The sequence below is a fragment of the Sturnus vulgaris genome, chromosome 13 (assembly GCF_052056855.1).
Source record: "Sturnus vulgaris isolate bStuVul1 chromosome 13, bStuVul1.hap1, whole genome shotgun sequence".
Classification (NCBI taxonomy): Eukaryota; Metazoa; Chordata; class Aves; order Passeriformes; family Sturnidae; genus Sturnus; species Sturnus vulgaris.
Window position 1 is genome coordinate 11,108,728 of NC_142255.1, and position 19,213 is coordinate 11,127,940.

The window sequence follows — 19,213 nt, forward strand, 5'->3', positions numbered from 1 at the left end:
TTATTTCCTTTGGGGAAGCCTGGCCTGGTGCAGAGACAGAAACCCTGCTTCTGTGTGAGGAACACAACAGTGCTGAGAGCATCACAGTGCACTGTCTGTAGATGGACTGCAGGGCTGCTCCCTGCCAGGGATGTGCTGCTGTGTCACAGTGCCACTGGCTGAGCAGGGACCTTGCAGAGCAATGGTCTGAGAGGCTCCCATCGACTGCTCTGAGCTGATGCAGGACACGGGTGTCAAAACATCCCTGCTTCAACACAGAGGGTTAATCCTCAGTCCTGGGAAATTTCTCCAGAGACAACACCAGCTTCAGCTGCCACCAGGGGCAGTTGCATCAGTTACAGGAATCACAAGAGGGTTTTCAGTCCTGAGCATACCCCAAACAGGACAACAAAAAGCTGCTTCCTGACAACAGGCATCTCTCAGCATACAATAAATCCAAAATGTATTCTCCAAATATTTATAAATTCTACTTTTCCAGTCATGTCAGTACCACTAATCCTGTACCCCTTCTGACTGGGCTAATGGAGCAAAGTGAAGCAAGACAAACATTTTAAAGCTCCACCTCTTGAAAAAAAGAGTTCTTGAGATTTCCAAATCTTGATACCAGACATATAGACCAAAATCACATTCTTCTGATCAAAGGACAACATTCCATTGAGTTCAGACTTGCAGCCTCAAACATATTCATTTTCTAAAGTCAATGAAGACAGTGAGGCAAGAGATTTTACTTAAACTATATATTTTTACATAAAACAACTTTATGTTACAATAAAATCAGATAAAAATCACAAAGTTATATAATAAGTTCATAAAGAAAAAAATCAATTTTTCATTTTATAGATATAAAACCCAGCATTTACTGCTACTAGGAGTCTAAATATTAACATTGACTGTCTATGGTCAATTTGAAAAAAGAAAAAAAAAAGAGGATAGTACTTTTTTACAGCAGACAAAATGAGGTAAGAGATGTTTTTACAATGATCCAACTGTAGTAAACACTTCAGTTTTCATTGAAACATATACTAAATATAATAAACCCAAATAAAAATATACATTTAGAGCACTGCAGTGTTTTCCCACAGTTGTATATCAACAAATTGTCATTCACTAAACTTTACTTGAAACAGTAAAAACAGGGTGTATGTTTACCTTTAGTACTAAAATCTCATAATAATCTAAATATTTTGGTATAGCAGACCACACTAGTACACTCTCAGAACTTTCAACTACAAGGGATATACTCATGTTAAAAACAATGTGCTTTGTTTGTCATTCATGATGAGCTTTATAGAATATTATGTTTATGATCACTATTAGGCAATTAAATGAAAACATCTAAATGCTGCAAAATACTATTTTATTGAGCATAGCTTCCTCATCACATACCCAGGTTAATCAAAATCCTGCAAACTTAGAAGCTTAGTTCACAAATCTTACACATCAGTCTTTTCAGCTAGTATATGGCTAAAATAATTATTGCTGACCAGTGTTAAAAAAATAAACAAACCCAACCCAAACAAAAATACAATACCAAACATATTTTTCTCAAGTGCCTTTCTTGTATGTACCATTATTATTAGGTAACTAAATTAAATTAACTAACTTTCAAAATGTGCATATAAAATTTTTGGAGGTATAGGTACCTTCATCTGAAGACTGTATGTTCAGGCTACCTGCTTTAAAAAAAAAAAAAAAAAATCAGAGCTAGCACAAAGCAGTAGAAAATCAAAGGCTGGACATCCAACATCCCCCAGGGATGCAAGCAAAGCCCTCCTGGCCAGGACCAGCTCTGCCCACAGCCTGCAGGAGAGCCCTCCTTTGGGAAGCACCTTCATCACATTTATCATTCACCTCCTGACTGTTTCACTTCAGGTACCTTATCATTTACTGCAGAGAATGGTATTTAGGATGTGCAAACTTCATGTCAGGTTTACATTCCAGAGGTGACCCCAAAGCCCCGCTGAGCTCCTGGGGTGTGGGACTGCAGGCACAGCATCCCTGGCCAGGCTGTGGGGCCAGCAGGGCTCTCTGCTGTGCCTGGGCTCATCTTGTGCTGGCTTTTGCCCTGCCTGGCACACAGGTGCTTGTTGAACACAATCCGTGGAAAGAAAAATTACCTCAGGGTAGTTTTTGTCACAGCACTGCACACAAGCACACCCCACCAGCCCAGCCTGGGACTCCTTGCTGTCCCTCAGCCTCCCAAAATCTGGACCTGCCCTTCTGCAAGGTCCCTGCTGCTGCTGAGGCCCTGTGGGACAGGAACAGCTCTTCCTATTTTTGCCTGGAAGTGTCTGACCATAACCAGAGCCATGGCTGCAATGCTCTCTCAGCTCAGTGTATGGATTTGCCCTTCCACCCCTCACACTCCTCCCTCCTCCTGTGATATGCTGAGGACTTTTTGATATTTACAGGCTTGACAAGCCCAGAACTGCCAAGACAAAGGTGGGGAGCTGGTGGATTGGTGTGGCCATCCAGAATTTTGGCACATCCACAGCTCATGGCAGAGCACATATTTCACTGAAATCTCTGCTGAAACAATAGCCAAAAAAATTTGCTGCTGCTGCCTCCCCTTACACCTCTTCCCTTCAGATTTAGCATCAGGCACACATTAATCTGAGGGAGGCATTTCACCCTGACAGGGGGTTTATCTTTGTTAATCCATAGGCTCAGGAAGACAGCACTGTATTCCTTACAAGCCACTGCTGCTTTGAAGAGTTTTGCCGACATAACTCTTTGGAAGAGCCTAAGGAAGAGCTTGGTCTTGTGGCTGAGAAGCTCCCAGCACTGCAAGGTGGTGACAGTAACAGGGAATTTTCCTTCTGTCACTTATGACACACCCAAAGGTGGCAAAAATTAATATGGAAAAGAAATGAACTTGGGGAAAAAAATAAACAGCACAGAGAAGAGAGCAGATGTTTATGGACAATTTGTGCCCTGCTGCCAATGGGACCTGTGTTCCCTGTGCCCAAGAAGCCACTGAGCAATCACTGGACAGGGCAGGTGAGCCCCTGCCTTAGCACCACGAGTGCTTTGGCTGATACCCTTGTAAGACAATGGCAGTGGCAGGGACAGCAGGCAGAACAGCAGAAACCCTTCCTGCTCACCTTAATTCACCAAGCATCCATCTTTAAAGAACTGTTCTCCCTAAATTTCTCACATAAAAGCCAAATCAGGTGTTTGCACAGAAAAGTAAATAAAAATAACATTTGTTTTCTGGCCACAGATGCACCCAGTGTAAAATTGTTTTCAGAAAGTGCATCTTTTGAATGCTCGGATACAGAAAATGACAGGTGGTGTTGAATTTCTTAAAGAAAAGACAGTTTTTTTCCAGTGAGCTCACTTAGTAAAGAAGACACCAATTAGGTGTAGACAGAGCACTGCAAAGTACTGCATTTGCTGAAAATGCACTTCTAGGCCAAACAGAACTACTTGTGAAGTTGAGTCAAAATTGGCAAAGAAAGATCCAGCCAAATAATAAAAACCCAAGAAGGTTAACCTTCTTTATTCTGAGCTGTGCAACAAAGTTCCATCTTTTCATTTTGAAATAACTTATTCCTAATATGAGACTAGGGTATTCTTCCAAAATGTGACATAATATATCTAATGGAATATTCTTTCCCCTTGAAAATAATTCTATCCATTTTTATGTCACTTTTGCCTTTATGTAATACAAGGTATGCCTGTTTATTTCTCATTTTGTCAAAACCCCTCAAACCCTAGCGTTATTCAGCAGCTCTAACATCATCTCAAAGAAGTGTCTCACCCAGAGGCCAATAAGACACAGTCTGTCCTGGTGTCCCAGGAGGCCAGCACAGATTTTTCTTGCTGAAGCTCCTGGGCTGCTGATGCCAGGAGGGCCAGGCAGGATGGGCAGCGTGGCAGGAGCACGATGGGGCAGCTGACAGAAACCCACACGGGAAGCACCAAGCACAGGTCCTTTGTTAAGGAAAGACCTTGTGGGTGAGGTAGGAGAGATCCTGCCATAAAAACCACTTAGAGGATGTCCAGAAAGGGACCTCAGTGACCCAAGGTGAGGTACAGCCCCCTATAAACCTGTGCTCAGGTGGGTGGAAGTGGAGCGCTGACCAAGGCTTTGCTGGCAGGCACAGGGAAACAGGATTAGCACAGCACTGTGTAACAAACAAAGCCAAACTCTGCGGGTCCTCTCTTGGACAGGGATGAGTATTTCTTGGCCCTGGCAGTGGTTAGGGCCATCCCTAAGCAGCTGTCTGCTGGCTGAACTCAGGATGCCCACGGGGACAGGCGAAATTCCAACTGTGCACAAAAGGAGGCTCAGTGCACCCATAGGATGGTGTGTGCATTGTGGTGGGGGAAGGCTGGCTGCCCTGGTGCTCCCATCAGGACAGAGGAGACATTTCAGTGCTGGGATGAGTCCCAGAGGAGCAGTGTGAGGCTCTCAGTTTGGCACACAGGTTAATGCTGGGCCATCAGAGAGCACCAAGGAATAAGCAGAGCGTGACACCATGGGTCCCCCGGGGTGGGGACAGGGACAGAAACAGGGACAGGCTGGAGAGGACAGCTGCAGTTGGTGCCCAAACACTCCTGAGAGCATGCACTGCCATGATTTTTTTTTCTCTTGAAGAGGAAAAATCCAATGAAAGAGATGGAAAGCTTAAAAGAGATGGTGTTTTGGGAAGTTTAATGATTATACATAGAAGCTCTCAAATTACTGCTGTTGGGAAGGAAGAAGAAAGAAGGCAATTATAACAAGTCCTTGGAGGCTTGAAGGACAGAGCTTCCCACAGCATAAAGCTGTGTACAGGCATCCCTAACAACTCAACATCAGAGCAATAGCAGATAGGTGATACATACATCTGGGGCAAGATAGAAGAGGCAGGGCAGGGATTTCTTTAAGGACACTCCATTGTTCCTCTGGTGGGCACCAAGCACCCAGAAACGACTGCCCGTGTCAGAGCTATGCACTGCTTAACGTGCCACCATCAACTCCATCTGTTTAATCGATGCAATCCCATGGAAACACTTCTCTTGCAATTTAAGAGTGGCTTAATACATTCCTAATGAACTGGATCTGAAACAGACCTGACTAAAGTGGAAAACAAAGATCTGGGTTAAGCCAAATAATGTAATTTTTTTACAGAGTCTTTTGCATCCTTTTACCCAGTATCATGTTAAAAATGTAATTTATGTTAAAACAAAGAGAGAAGCCCTAAGATTACTCAGCAGGAAGACAGGGCAGGGTCCTTGGTGCAAAAGCAATGAACCACTGTGAGGAATGAGGGCCCTGACTGCCAGTATTGCTTGCAGCTCTTAATTGTGTTATCCTGTGCTTTCCAGCTGATGCAGGGACCAAAAAGCAGCATGGGAGGAGAGGAGACGCAGGATGAGCTGCCTGCTAAATTATGGTGTATATCTGACTTTCTATCAAATAAAAAGACTAAAAATGGAGACTACTTGTGCACAACCACACAGTTTCTGACGTCATTTTCAATTTTGAGAAGTCTGATCTAACCCCACATTATGCAACTGTTGAATCTTCCATGTTGGCAAAGTCTAATTTTCACACGCCTACGTGCTATGTACCTGACTTTTATTTTTATTTTCAAATATCAACAGCCTAAATCAATTTTTTAAAAAGAGACTTAAATGGTCATAATGGTTATGAAAGGTCCTAGCTCTACACCCATTGTTTCAAAGGAGTTAAAGCAAAAATACTCAAAGCCCATTCTAAAAAACAGGCAATGAAGATAATGTAACAGTAACAGATAAAATGAAAATTCAAGGGACAATTGCAGACAGATCCTATCTCCACCATGGGGATTATATATTCATCTGCAAAAAAGTATTCAATGCATGTTTCATCTACAACCCACCTTTCTTTTAAAGGTCACTTTAATAATCAAGATGTCCCAAAGAAAGAAAAAAGCCCTGGAATTCCAAGAAAAGCATGGCCATTTGATATCAGTCACTGCTGGAAAGCACCAACACAGTGCTTAACCAAGCTGTTGTCTGAATCAAACAAATAACAATATCATGTACACACAAGTACCTTCCTGAATTAATTAAGTTCCCATGTCAACACTCTCAAAACAGATTATGGAGAAAGAGAGAAAAGTTGAAGGAAGTTCTAGGGGAAAGAGCAAAGCTTGGGCTGGATTCTCCTCTCTGGCCCTTTTGACACCCTTGTCTGTGATGAACTGAACTTCCTCCTCACTGAAGGCCAGGGTATGACCTTGCATTTCTCAAAATACTCTTAGAGCTGCTGAATAATCAGTTCAAGAATAAAAAAGCATTTCTGCATCTCGGGTTGAGGGGGTTTTTTTGTACAATCTAGCTCGGTGACTAACTCCTACCCTAGTGCCAGAGAATGCAGAAATCAAAGGAAAGGACTTTGATTTCACATGGCCATTGCCCTGCCAGTATCCTGGGCAGAAATTGGTTTCTCAGCAACACCTTCCAGTAACTTTATGATGCTTTTCAGACCCATGTCTCCTTCCTCACTGCTGCAGAAGTCAATCAATAACAATCAAGTTGCATGCAGTGGGGCATAAGTCCTGTAGAAACCAGCAACATATCACTTTTAAAAATAAACACCCCAGACTCAGGTGGGCATTTATCAGAGTTGCACATAATGATGGAACTATATGGGTTCAAAACTGAAGGCCAGAGAGAGGTGATGCTGCTAGGCAAGAGAAGTTGCCCTCACTGACTCTAAGACACATGACTTCAAGAGCTGAAACTCATTTCTGCACTGTTGACTTTGTGCTGTATGGGTCCAGGCAAGCACATGAAACCTCTATCAGAGGTTATCTGAAATCCACTGGGGTTTTTTGGTGAATCAGGCCTGATTGGCATGGTCTCTAAAGATACTGGTAGCCGTGAGCAGTGATTCTCCTGACTGCAGCTCATCACAGGCACATTTTACAAACTGCAGGGGCTCCAGCTAATTTCTCTGCTCCACCATGGAATAAAGTCAATTCTGCTAAGAGTGCTGATAGTTCGGTCAAGAAAAAGACTTCTTTTCTGTTTCTATGGGTGCAACAGCCCTTAAGAAAGATATAAATTTCCCTGCAACAACTAACTGCATATTCATTTTAAGGTAGATCTAGTTCCAGATTCCTGAGACAGAACTCTCTACCTGTTCCCAACCCCACAAAGCCAGAGCAGCGATATAGAAAGTTTCTAATCTCAACAGAATTCAGTGAGCAGCACGATTGGTTTGGTAAATAAACAAACAAAAAAAAAAGAAACCCACCAAAAAAACCCCACAGCAAATTTTCAGCCTCTATGTACAAAACCAATGCAAACAAGTGGAATATTCTAGTTATATTTTGTAAAACACACGTTTGGGATCAACAAAACATCGAACATCCAGACCCTAGATTACAAAAAAGATCTATTGCCATCTAATTGTCAACCCCAAGTTTAGACAGTCCTTGTCGGAAATCATGTAATTCATCTATCTTCCCATCTAGTACATCTAAAAAATTCTTTAATTCAGTTTTAAGGTTGGTCTGCCTATGTTTGTTCTCTTCAACTTCTGTCCTTAGCGTTCTGACTTTCTCTTCGAGATCTTTGTTCTTTTTCTCAGCAGCCTTAAAGACAAAAGGGACAATAAAATGAATCATAGAGAAGAAGGATGAGCAGCATTTCACAGATTAAAGCAACAAATGGCAGTTGGGCTGTGAGAGTTTGCTCGAACTTCTGTAAACTGATTAATACAAGCACCTCTGAGAGCAACTGACATGAGCTTGTCAGATTAAATGCCCACGCAGGAAAGGACACAGATTAACTGGAAAAGATGCTTTGCATCAGACTTTGTCATTTGGTTGATATCTTCAAATTCAGCTGGATTTAAATTGTGCAATGTGCATACATTTCTGTCACTGCTACAGTTGCAGAACTAGATACCATGCCATCAATTACATACAGAATTATCTCTGGTGCTTTAACCTTGAAGAACAAACTTAGAAAATACCGTCTGAGGAATAAAGTTGCTTTATTCAGCGCTTTGGGATTTATTGGTATATTTTTAAAGTTCTACTTTATGTGATAGCTTATTTATTGATTGGATTTGACTTTGTTGATGAGACTGCTCATTTTTGTTCTCTTTTCATGTATCAATTTACTGCTTTTGCACAAGACCCGACTGGAGGAGGTGATGCCCAAAGTCCAGCTGCTGGCTGGGGCAGGGCTGCTGGGAAGGGATGACACAGCACACAGACACATCCCAGGTGAACTTTTACCCTGGTGGTGAGCAGCTGTGCTCAGCTGCTTCTTTCCCCAAAGCCTGCCCCGGTGCCACTGCAGCATTTAGCCCCAGGTCTAGGGCACATGTGGCAGTGGTGCAGCTCAGAGCCCAGAGCAGCAGAAACATGGGATACAGAATGGCCTGGAACTGCAGGAGATGGATGCTACTTGATCCCAGGAAAACCAATTTCTGCAATGGAGCTATTTCATCCCTCTCATGCTGGGAATGGCACTCTGTATTTTGCTTGTAATTAGTATTTTTTCTTTTTACAAACTAGAGCTCTTTTGCCTTGAAACACTGAAGTCTGAACAGGAAAATACATACAGCTAAGTGAAAAAAAAAGTAAAGGAAAGGTATCAACTATTTTGAAACTAATTTCACTGCTTAACGTACCTGTAATTGTTCAGATACAGATTCACATTCTGACATTAGCTCTGGTATAATTTCACCCTGCTTTCGGAGCTCTTCCAGTTCCTTTGAAAACAGAAAAGAAAAAATATTAGTGAAAGCTTCAATTTAAAACATAATGGAAATTTGAAAAGATGAAATGGCTTTGCATATTTTATTGTATTCTGCACAGTATTTGGATGGAAAATAATCAAAATAACCTGCCTGCATTCCAAAATTGCTAATTTTCTACAAGAATATATTTTTCACTATATTTTTTACTTTGCATTTCTAAAATAGGCATTGTAATCCAATCTCTTGCATGAATTCCATGAATTATATTAATAAAATCTTAACCTAAACCATAGACCTATGCAAAAGATGTATTAAATACCAAAGAAATCTGAATGGCTGTAATGCTACAAGCAATTTATAGATGGTAGCAAAGAGCAAATTAGACAATTTCAATGATGTATGACAGCAAAAAAAGGCCAGTGGCTTTACCAGCTGCACATATAGAGACACCATTACAGAACACAGGTGTAAAGGGCTTTCCTTCATGGTAGGGCTCTGAGAACCACCACCTACCCCCTCTCCCAAAATCTGTATTTAGTTCTGACCTCACCACCCAAGTTGAGCAGACTTGATGAATGGAGTTAATGGAAAGAGCAACAGTAGGAATGTCTCTGTTGGAAATTAAGACAACTGGAAAAAAAGTGCAAGATCCTCCTCCAGAAACTGGCCATGTAGGTGATGATCTCCAGAGAATGCAGGGGTGGACCCCTGGACTACCTGGACTTGTGCAAATCATTTGACACCATTCCACACAAGAGCCTTGTCTCAAAATCAGGGTGACATGGATTTGGTGGAGGAACCACTTGGACAAGCATCTCCTACATGAGGAGGGTATCAGCAGCTTCTCTTACATGGCAGAGCCATGAGCAGACTTCATGTGGGTTTGGATTCCAGACCATGAAAGATTACTCATGGGTAGTTTAGAGCTAATTGAGAAGATGCTAATGTAAGCATGAATTTTTAAAACAAGTTAGTATATTTTCAGAGTAAATGGAAGACAGGCTTGTAAAATTCACAAGTCAATCAATTTTCTGGTTCATTTAGTACAGTAAAAAAGTGAATCTTGAGGAGAATTCTAGGAGACAATAAGGGTTGTTATATATGCTATTGTCACAGAAAGGTTGGGAAGACAGCATTACATTTTCCTTTGAAATACAGGGCTGAAAAACACTATATTCATGACAGTGCATCAAAATCCATCTCCCTAAACTATTTCCTTGTGCCACCACAAAACCTTTTAACAGCAGTGCTTTTAAGAGCACCAGCAGAGATGCTGTAATGGCACATGGCAAACTTTACTGCACTGCTTTTCCTCTTCAGCCAGCACACAGCATTTGGTCACTGTGACATTATTTCCCCCACTGTTCTGGTGTTCCAAGCCATCATTCTCCTTGGAAAAATTAACACCCTGTAATATCAAAAATGACAAACTGGGGTACTCTAGATGAATGTGAATTTCTCACTCTTGGCATTAGTCCTGAGATCAGAGTGAGACCATAAACCAGCAAAGCTGCAAACTATGAGCCATCCAGAAAAAAACCCAGGACTTATTACACAAATGCCAAATTATTTTGTAAATGATGTCTTTTTAACTGCAATCCTGATGTATATGGGAAATTTCAGCATGGGGAGAGTCAAATGAATCTGTTCTCAGCACACATCTGTCTGGCACTGGGCACCACTGGGTACCTGGCTCTCCTACAAGGACAAGTGTTGTGTACATAAAAGCATCCTTTTCTAACCCCTGCCAAATTACAGTGAGCAGTCACAGCACATAACACATCATGAAACTTGGATGGAGAAACACCACTGAACAAGGGACTGTACATGGAAAGCCTAGAAAAAGGCAACATGCCAGGACACCAGGCTGCTTCTGGTGGTAGCTGAGCCACTCCATAAATCTACACCCAAGGACAGAAGCAGACAGCCCCACTCAAACATGAAAATGCCATTTCTGTGTTCAGGGCACTCACCAGCTCTTTGTCCTGAAGTTCTGTTTCCAGTTCCTGGAGACGTCTACTCAATTGTGCATTTCTTTCCTTCTCTTTATTTATTTCATTGCACTGTTCCTCCAATTCTTCAATCTTTAAGAAATATCAGACATTAGGTGAAAATTTTCAAATTTCTGAAAATCTGGGGCAGAACACAGCTGATGAAATGGACATGGGATCTGTTTCCTAAATCACAGCATTTGATTCACTGCAATCAAATTATCACTTCTTTTCTTCAAAAGAGTCAATTTACACATCCACTAGGAAACCCTGGGTCTGTATTTATCCTCTCTTACATTCTCTCTTAAAGATACTCAGGAATGCACAAAATACTGAGCTGCTAAAATAAGTGGAACTGGGGATAAAATCTGCACTTCACTCTTATGAAGCCAGCACAAGGCTACAAGGAATGGGTTTTCTTAACACAACAAGGAGAAGAAATCTCTTGGGGGTTGCTTATTATTCTAGCTGGTGTATGAGGAACACAACATCAAAACTTTGAGGGGAGAACCAGTTCAGAGTAACATCTGCTGCTTTGTTCTCTCAAAGCCCAGGGATGTGCTTTGCTCTCTCCAAACCTCCTGCTGCCAGCTCTGGACCCAGCTCCCAGGAGATGCACTTCCCACAGGCCAATGGACCAGCTCATTAAAGTATGTACTTTAATTCTCAGCCTCATGTTGCTTTGGGATTATAACTTCCCTCATTTGAAGGTAGAGCGATATGCAAAAAATTCTGACCCAATTAATAAAGGAGAAGGAACTTCCCAGGGCACTGCAGTGGTGCAATGTGAGCACTGAGCAAGGAACCTACTTGGGGGAAAACCTCAGACAACCTCCCTGTATAGAGAAAGGCATTATAAAGACAGCATTGCTGCACAGTCTGGCTGGTCACCAGCAGGGTGACTTTGAAGAGGCAGCAAGGTGGTGTTTTAATAATCTCTTCTTCTCTAGTACAGCTACTCAGATGTGGCATGTGTTGATGAGAACAATTTTTCCCTGCAACAGTACAGAAAGGAATTTAACATCCCTGCAAATTATGATATTTTCCCATAACATACTGATCCAGTCTCTCACTTCTCCCCTATCCACAAGAGACTGGATATAGGAACCCAAATCACGTAACAACTAATATTAATTTGTTACTGTAACATCAGTTAATGAAGCTCTGGTTTGATCTCTGTGTTACCACTGTGCACCCATAAAACGCAAGTGAATAAACAGTGAGTATCAGCCTCAGAAAAAAAGGCTGTTCCACAAGGATTTTCAGTTTCAACAAACAACCCAAACCACCCCCAACACTGAAATACTACTTGTAGCCTACTGATGTGAAATTCCTTCCCTCTTCAAAAGCAAACACTAAACAAAAAGATATCCTCACCAGACCGATACAATCTGAACTCTACTTCAAATGTCCCAGTGATCCATCTAAGCAACAGGAAAAGGATCCAGCTTTTCCAAAAATATTTAGGAAGAATAGTGTGAAAATATCCCTGCAAAAGCAGTGCTTCTGGAAAGCAGGATCCCCTGTGCCAAGGATCCCTGTGCTCATAGAGGCTATTGCAGATAACACAGTATAATTTAAGATATGATACTAATGACTACTCTGAGGAAAACAGGACACCATGAGGTGGTTTCACCTTGTATTGCTGGGAGTTGTTATTCTTTACCTGTCTGCAAAGTCCCCCACTGCAGTGTGCTCACCATTAATTTGTTGCAATATGAGGAAGAGTTGAACGGTTGTTCTCTGCTATAGCCATGGCTAACCCTCCATCTTACACAACTGACAAATGTGCTCACTAATGAAGAGGAGAAGGCTTTTGTTGATGCCTGCTGGCAGGTTTCTGGATGAGATGTGCCAGGTGTTATTACTGGAGGACCCGGCTCACAGCCCACAGTGTTGAGGAAATAACTCACATCTTCATTCCCCTGCACACTGCTGGGATCTGCTTCTAATACTGAGTGGTTCCCAGGCTGGGCTCCTGTGAATAACCCGGCCACAACCTTGCCTTCTGCTTATCCATATCTGGCAGTATTTCAGTGAGCTTTGAAAGGGATATGCAATAGCAGCCACACTTTTAGAACCTTCCTGGTTTCTCACCCCAGCCAGCAAGCCCTGCTGACACCAAGTCTCCCAAATCCCAAAGTAGGGAACTTCACGTGATGTGGCAGCTCCTCTGCTCCCTCCCTGCCCGCTGTGTGCAGAGGGGAGCAGCTGCTTCAACTCCCCATCCATGTCCCTTTCACAGACAACTCCATCTCCCAGCACAAACACTGAGAAAGCTGCAGAGATCCCAAAGAAAGAGCCATGGTGGGAGCAGCTGATGGAAGGGCAGCTCTCCCGTGGCATGTTCTGCTACCTTGCCCCTCAGCTGCTCATTCTCCTCCTTGCAGGCTGAGAACTGCTTCTTCCAGTGCTCGATGCTGGCCGCAGACTCCTGCAGCGCTGTGGACAGCCGCGCGTTGCTCTCCCGCAGAGACTGCAGCTCCGTCTCCCACTTCTTCACGTTGGATGAACTGAGGAAAACAGGACACCATGAGGTGGTTTCACCTTGTATTCCTGTGAGTTGTTCTTCTTTACCTGTCTGCAATTTCCCCCATCATGGTGTGCTCACCATTAATTTGTTGCAGTAAGAGGAAGAGCACTCAGATGTGTGTAATTGCCTTTAGCCTACGGAGAACAAAAGCCTTAATTTGACTGTCTCTGTCAAAACAAAGGCATCTACCAAGCCCAGCAGCAGTGGCCTGTGTCTGGAACAAAAGCCCTGGTGTCAGGGCAGGCTGTAGGGTCCAGCTGCCCATTTGCACACAGGGGTCTCACCCCGGCAGTGCAGGGTCCCTGTCACCTCCTGAGCTGTGTGGCTGCAGCACCCGGGGCTGGGCACCTGGCACCCCTGCAACACAGCCACTCTGCACATCTGTAGATGGCACAGCAATTCCAAATGGAAGATTTCAGGGGGTTGACATGATCTGTATTTGAATTTATTTTAATGCTGAGTCTTAACTATAAAAGTGTTACATAATGCTGCAGAATTAAACTACTCATTCCCCAAAGCTTCGAGCTGCAGCCCAGAGCTCAAGATTAGAGGGTGAACAGGAGGAAGGCTTTGAAACTCCCTGTGTGCTACTTGCTGCCTGCCTGTGGATGTGTCCTCAGCAAGAGGAATGAGCTAACATTACTATTTGAAACATGTTAAGCTATTGAAATGTCAATAAAGAGAGACGCTGTACTTCAAACATAATATATGCAACCTTGGAATTGCTCACTGGATAATGCTGCTTACATGATGCTTTGTTTTTTAAATACCTTTTTAAGAGTAGCTTGATCTTGTTAGATTTTTTTTCCATTCGCAGATACAGATTCACATGCAAGAGGCAGACAAGGCAAGATCCCAATAGAGAATTATTCTATTTTAATGTTGGAACTTTGCATATTGCAACGCCTGTATTTTCACTACAGCTGCAAATTACTCTTCTCAGCATTTTCAAATTATTTATCAAAGCAAATAGCAAAAAATGTGATTTCAAGGGGTTCTGTCCACAATTTAGAAATATCCCCTAAGACTTTCAAGCACTCTGATGAAATTATACTTCTCACTTCAACTTTGTATGGTTGAGTTCATTCCCTTTCATAATTTTAAATATCCATATCTATTTTCATCAAAGTAAGTGCAGCAAACTCAAAGAGGAAGAAAGATTGGCTTCACATGTTATCAGCAGCAATTGCTCCCCTATGGCTTTAATGTTATTTCTGTAGTTCTAAAACTTTGTGAAAGAAGATGGTTATAATAGTTGGCATCAGCAGAATAAAAGAAAGCCTATTTCTTCACAAACTACATCAGGAGTAAATGAAATGGGAAATATTTCTGGATATCAAGAGGTACTTGCTAAAATCTCTTCATTCATCCATTCTGCGGCACCATTTTAAATTAATTACAATCTGAATAATTTCTGTTAATATCATTATCCATCAGATAATTACAGCACACTTTCTAATGCAATTTCGGTTCTACAGGAACTTCACCTTTGGGCTAGAGCAATTTTTAATTTATCATTCTCAGATTTGAGATGTGCCTCAGCAGGGCCACCATGTGATGCCTTCTCGTCGTCTGTGCCATTCACACTTGAAGCTCGAGTGGAAGAGGGAGTTTCACGTCCAGACTCCTGCAGCACAACACACAAACGAACACTGGGTGTCTCCTGCATCTCCTGCAAGACCACAACACCAATTTCTTTGTAATCTTGATCCCACACCACTTGGCTGAGACCTCGGCTCTCCTGGCAGAACAGTGGTAACACACACATACCCTTTTCATCTTGGCTGCAAAGCTGGTCTGTTTAAAAAAAATGAAAAAATTACAATGATACACAAATGAAAGTTTAAAGTGTTCAAAACTTTTTAAAAGTTTTTTTTTTTTCCCTGATAAGGCTTGTGTTTTTTAAAAGTTGTTTGGGTTTTTAAGATAATGAAACAATACAACACACAAAGTGCAAACAAACATAATACTGCTCCTCCAAAGACATACTATTCACACACTGCTTGGTGCTGACCACCAACAGAGAACAAACAAAGTGAACTACAAAGACCATGACCAAAGTCTTTACAAAATGAATATCCAAAGTCAGCCACTCAGATTGATATCTGTGGGCCCACAAATGGGGGTGGTTGCAAGACTAAAACCATTCAGCAGCTTTTTCTGATCATTCATCCAAATTCCTCTCTGATCAAAATCTGTCTAACTTTCCTCCAAACATTAGCCCAGGCCAGGAACCTGCTGAGCAGGGCTCACTCTTACCTAAAGCAATGCACACGAAAATACAGCCAGCCATGTACAGAGACTGGGACAGCTCAAATTCTTCAGTTTGTAGGAAAGCCAGACCTTGCTGGACTGAGGCACTGGGTGGTACAAGGTGTGCTGTCCAGGACAGTGTGCTGAGCAGATAAACAACACAGGCTTCTTCCAACCCCCTACAGCACTGCCCTGCTCCCACAGCAGCCACCCCTCAGCAAGGGAACCCTGGGCACAGTCAGGCAAACCCCACAGAAGTGTGTTGGACAGATAACAAAAAGAAGGATATTGATGAATCTCATTTAGTGTCTGCTGAAGCACTACACTGACTGACTTCCCAGTGACTCAAACTATGTTTAGCAGTACAAATCAAAAGATGTATATCTTTCCCTGTTATTAAAAACATTGTAACAGCTCAAGGACTGCTGAAAAAATTAGATTTAAATGAAAGTAAAGGGCATGGAGAGATGAAAAATATTCCTCTGACAATGCTAATGTCCAGCAGCTGACAATTACCTTCAGCAATCTCCATTTTATATACTTTAAGCTGGCTTCCAGAAGCTGGCACAGTCCATTTGAAAATTTAACTTTAAATTATTTATCCTGTATGTGTACAGGTATTAAAGCTAAATTACAAACCTGTGAATGATTGCTTGAGGTCTCAATTTTCTCTTGAGATCTGTCTCTTGCAAGTTTGGCAGCTTCTTTTACTTCTTGGAACTTCTCTGCAAACTAGAAAAAGCATGAAAGTTATTTATTAGCATGATTTATCATCTATGAAACCATTAAGACTGCTATCTTCATATGGTATAGATGTCCAAAAATGAACAACTAATTTTATTAATTTAGAATTTTTGGCAAGAAAAAAACATTTTAATTCTTTGGCAAGATGTCTCTTCCAAAAGAAATGGGGGTGTTGTTTCTAAAAGAGGGACATCTCTGCAACTCTGGCCAACCACAGTAAAAGCCCATGGGGGAAAAGGAACATTTTGTATCTCCTGGTTTGATTTGGTCCTATTTATTTCCTCCCCCTGCTCGTTTTCCCTTGGTGTTGACAGTGTATTAAAGCCAAAAGTATTAAAGACATATGTTTGGATAAAAATATTATCAATGTCTTCTATGTCTGAGAACAAGTGAATTCAATTAAAGAATGCAAATAAGTTCATCTGCAGAAGGCAAGCAGGAGATTATCAAGACAAAAGAAAAAGGAGAAGAAGGAAGATCTCAATATATGATGGAGTCATATGAAAACATAGCTTCTCTGTTCTTATTTTCTTATTACTTTCAAAAATAAAGGTAAAAGACTTCAGATAAAGGCTTGACTGCTTCCTGTAAGAGGGATACATCAAACTGGGGGAGGTGAGAGGAAGGAAAGATAAAGATGGAAGGCAACAATCCCAACCTCTATGAGTTGCTGTAGGACATCTGCTCCAAAGCCAGCCTGGCATTTTTGAAATGCAAGTATTATCACAGCCAGTCAGGGTTGCAGGGCTTCAAACACTTTAAACAGTATTTAAAATTTTAAAAGGAGGATTACAGAGATTGGGAAAAAAAGTATAATGCATAATTTATTTTTAAAATAATGATGTATCCACTATAAGAATAGGTAACTTTATCTTTCAGGTAAAACTGCTTGGTCTTGCTTGCCTGTGTTTTGAGAAACTTAAAATGCTAGAAAGGCTAGACATTTTAAAAGTAAAGGTATAAACAGATGAATTTATTGTACAGATTATGACAAAAGGATTGCCATTATACCCTTGGGTAATTCAGAACACTTATGAAAAAACCGTAAACAAAAGCATGAAAAAATCATCCAATTTTACAGTTGAAGAATAGAAAGAAACATTATTCACTTAGTAATCTTGCCTTCTAACTTTAGATTTACAGCAGGTATTTAGCATGCTCTCCCAGTAAAATGCTGGGGCTGCAGAGACTGATTAAACAAACCTTCTCCATTTGGTCTAAAAGAAACCTGGATTTACAAGTGGAGGCACGCGTGCTTTGTGTAACACACACACATCATGGTTAAATCCCAGGGTATTCTGAAAGGACACTGACATTGTGGGTGCCCCCTGGGATGTGTGCTGATGCTGGTGAGTGGGGATGGAGCTCTGGGGCCCAGCTGCTCCCCGAACCTGGGCTGACATTGCACATGCAGAGCGCGTGCCCTTGGATGGCAGCAGTTGCCATCTGATGGCATTGCAGTCACTACACGCACAAATGGCTTGATTACCTCTCTAGCACTCCACAGATCGTTAAGAACAACCACATTACATTTGTGCTTTAGTGATTTAACTCTAACTTTACACAAAGCATCTCTCCCGCTGTGACAGAGCAGCTATAACCAGCTGATTATTTCTAAAATATTGTATCAATAGTAAGTTCCACATTTGTGCTTCTTGTGGATAGTGTAAGGCTGTTTTGAGTCTGTCTTTTATAATAAATCTTTCTCTTTTACGATAAATCTCTTCATCTTATGTATGAAAAATTTATGAGGGTTCTTCATGGATGATACAAAATATGGACAGACAAAAAGAATTGGAAGTGATCTATCAAATTTTATTTTGCAGCTCTCTTCGTAAAGCACACTGGAGACTGCTGTGAAAAATTATGTGAGCTGGGAAGAAAAGGACGTTTTTCCACATTTCCATAATAAAAAATTGCGTATGATTGAGCAATGCTAATCTTCAATACTAACCCAATAATAACCTCATTGCATAAATGATTTCAGTCGTGTCTCTAGTTCACCAACACATGTATTAAACTCATTTGCATTTAGAAAGTGATTGCTGTTCTGAGAGGGGCAGTGCCAGCCCCAGCTCTGCAGCACTGCAACACCCATTGCACAGGAGCAGAGCAGGAGGTTCTGCAGCCACCCAGAGCCCAAGGCTGTCTGAGACTGTGGCACGGCCATTGAGCCAAATTACCAGGAGAAATCAGAGCTCATTTCTCTCCAGTAACCAACTGCTTCTGCTCCAAACACAAATAATTGACAAATTGGTACCACAAAATCATGCCCCACCTCCAAGGTCTAAGTTGACTTCGAGCCATCAAACCATTACAACAAAAGAGAGTTTAATGAAAGTCTAAATACCCCAAACCAACTACAAGAATTCATAATGTTTCTTCTCCTTAGCTCCATGCTTGCCCTCTGGTAAATCTCCCAAAATCAGCAAAAAAAACCCCAAACAAAACTGGAGTAGGAGAAATGCCAACTGAACACTACCCCAACAGTCCATCATGGATTATAGGACATGTCTTCCCACAGGAAGCTGTGTGACTAAGCTGCAAGATGGAGAAGATTTGCTGCTACCAACACTTGTGAAGCCTTTTGGTCAGGCAGCTGCAGCCACGAGCACTGCCTGATTAAGAGTCTTGGCCAGTGAAATTTAATGGGGACTCGAGGATGCTGCTGTGCATTGTACAAATTATTTAAAGGCTGTTCAAATCCACAGTCAGTTTGTCACCAGGAGAAATATATATATATATATATATATATATATATATATTCAAATAGACCTCCTTAGCATTTTATACATTAAAAAGCATGATTTTGTACGCATACATTTTAAGCTCCTGGTCTGGCATTGTATTTTATGTCTCCTACTGACAAATTGTGCCAGTATCAGATGAAACAGCTGCTCCCACCCAAAGCAGGCTCATAAATATTTAATTTCCCTCTGGGTTTGCAGGAGGCTGGGTGATGTGAGGGCCCCGGGGAGCACCACTGTGCTGTGACCCACA

General features: G+C 41.7%; 1 protein-coding gene across 4 annotated transcripts in view; it reads right to left on the reverse strand.

Annotated features, from left to right (window-relative positions):
* Nucleotides 1-722: 722 nt before the first annotated feature.
* The window catches only part of HOMER2 (homer scaffold protein 2), a 60,711-nt gene continuing 42,220 nt past the window's right edge, over nucleotides 723-19,213 (reverse strand). The window contains exons 4-10 of one of the 4 annotated variants that reach the window (XM_014887742.2): nucleotides 16,109-16,201; nucleotides 14,987-15,013; nucleotides 14,704-14,843; nucleotides 13,040-13,196; nucleotides 10,666-10,776; nucleotides 8,624-8,704; nucleotides 723-7,574 (exon numbers count right to left, since the gene is read on the reverse strand). In XM_014887742.2, coding sequence (XP_014743228.2) covers nucleotides 7,386-7,574; nucleotides 8,624-8,704; nucleotides 10,666-10,776; nucleotides 13,040-13,196; nucleotides 14,704-14,843; nucleotides 14,987-15,013; nucleotides 16,109-16,201 — 798 coding nt within the window. In that variant the 3' untranslated portion in view covers nucleotides 723-7,385. Of the gene's footprint in view, nucleotides 7,575-8,623; nucleotides 8,705-10,665; nucleotides 10,777-13,039; nucleotides 13,197-14,703; nucleotides 14,889-14,986; nucleotides 15,014-16,108; nucleotides 16,202-19,213 lie in introns of all 4 variants that reach the window. The other 3 variants (XM_014887740.2, XM_014887743.2, XM_014887741.2) reach the window with 3 other exon arrangements.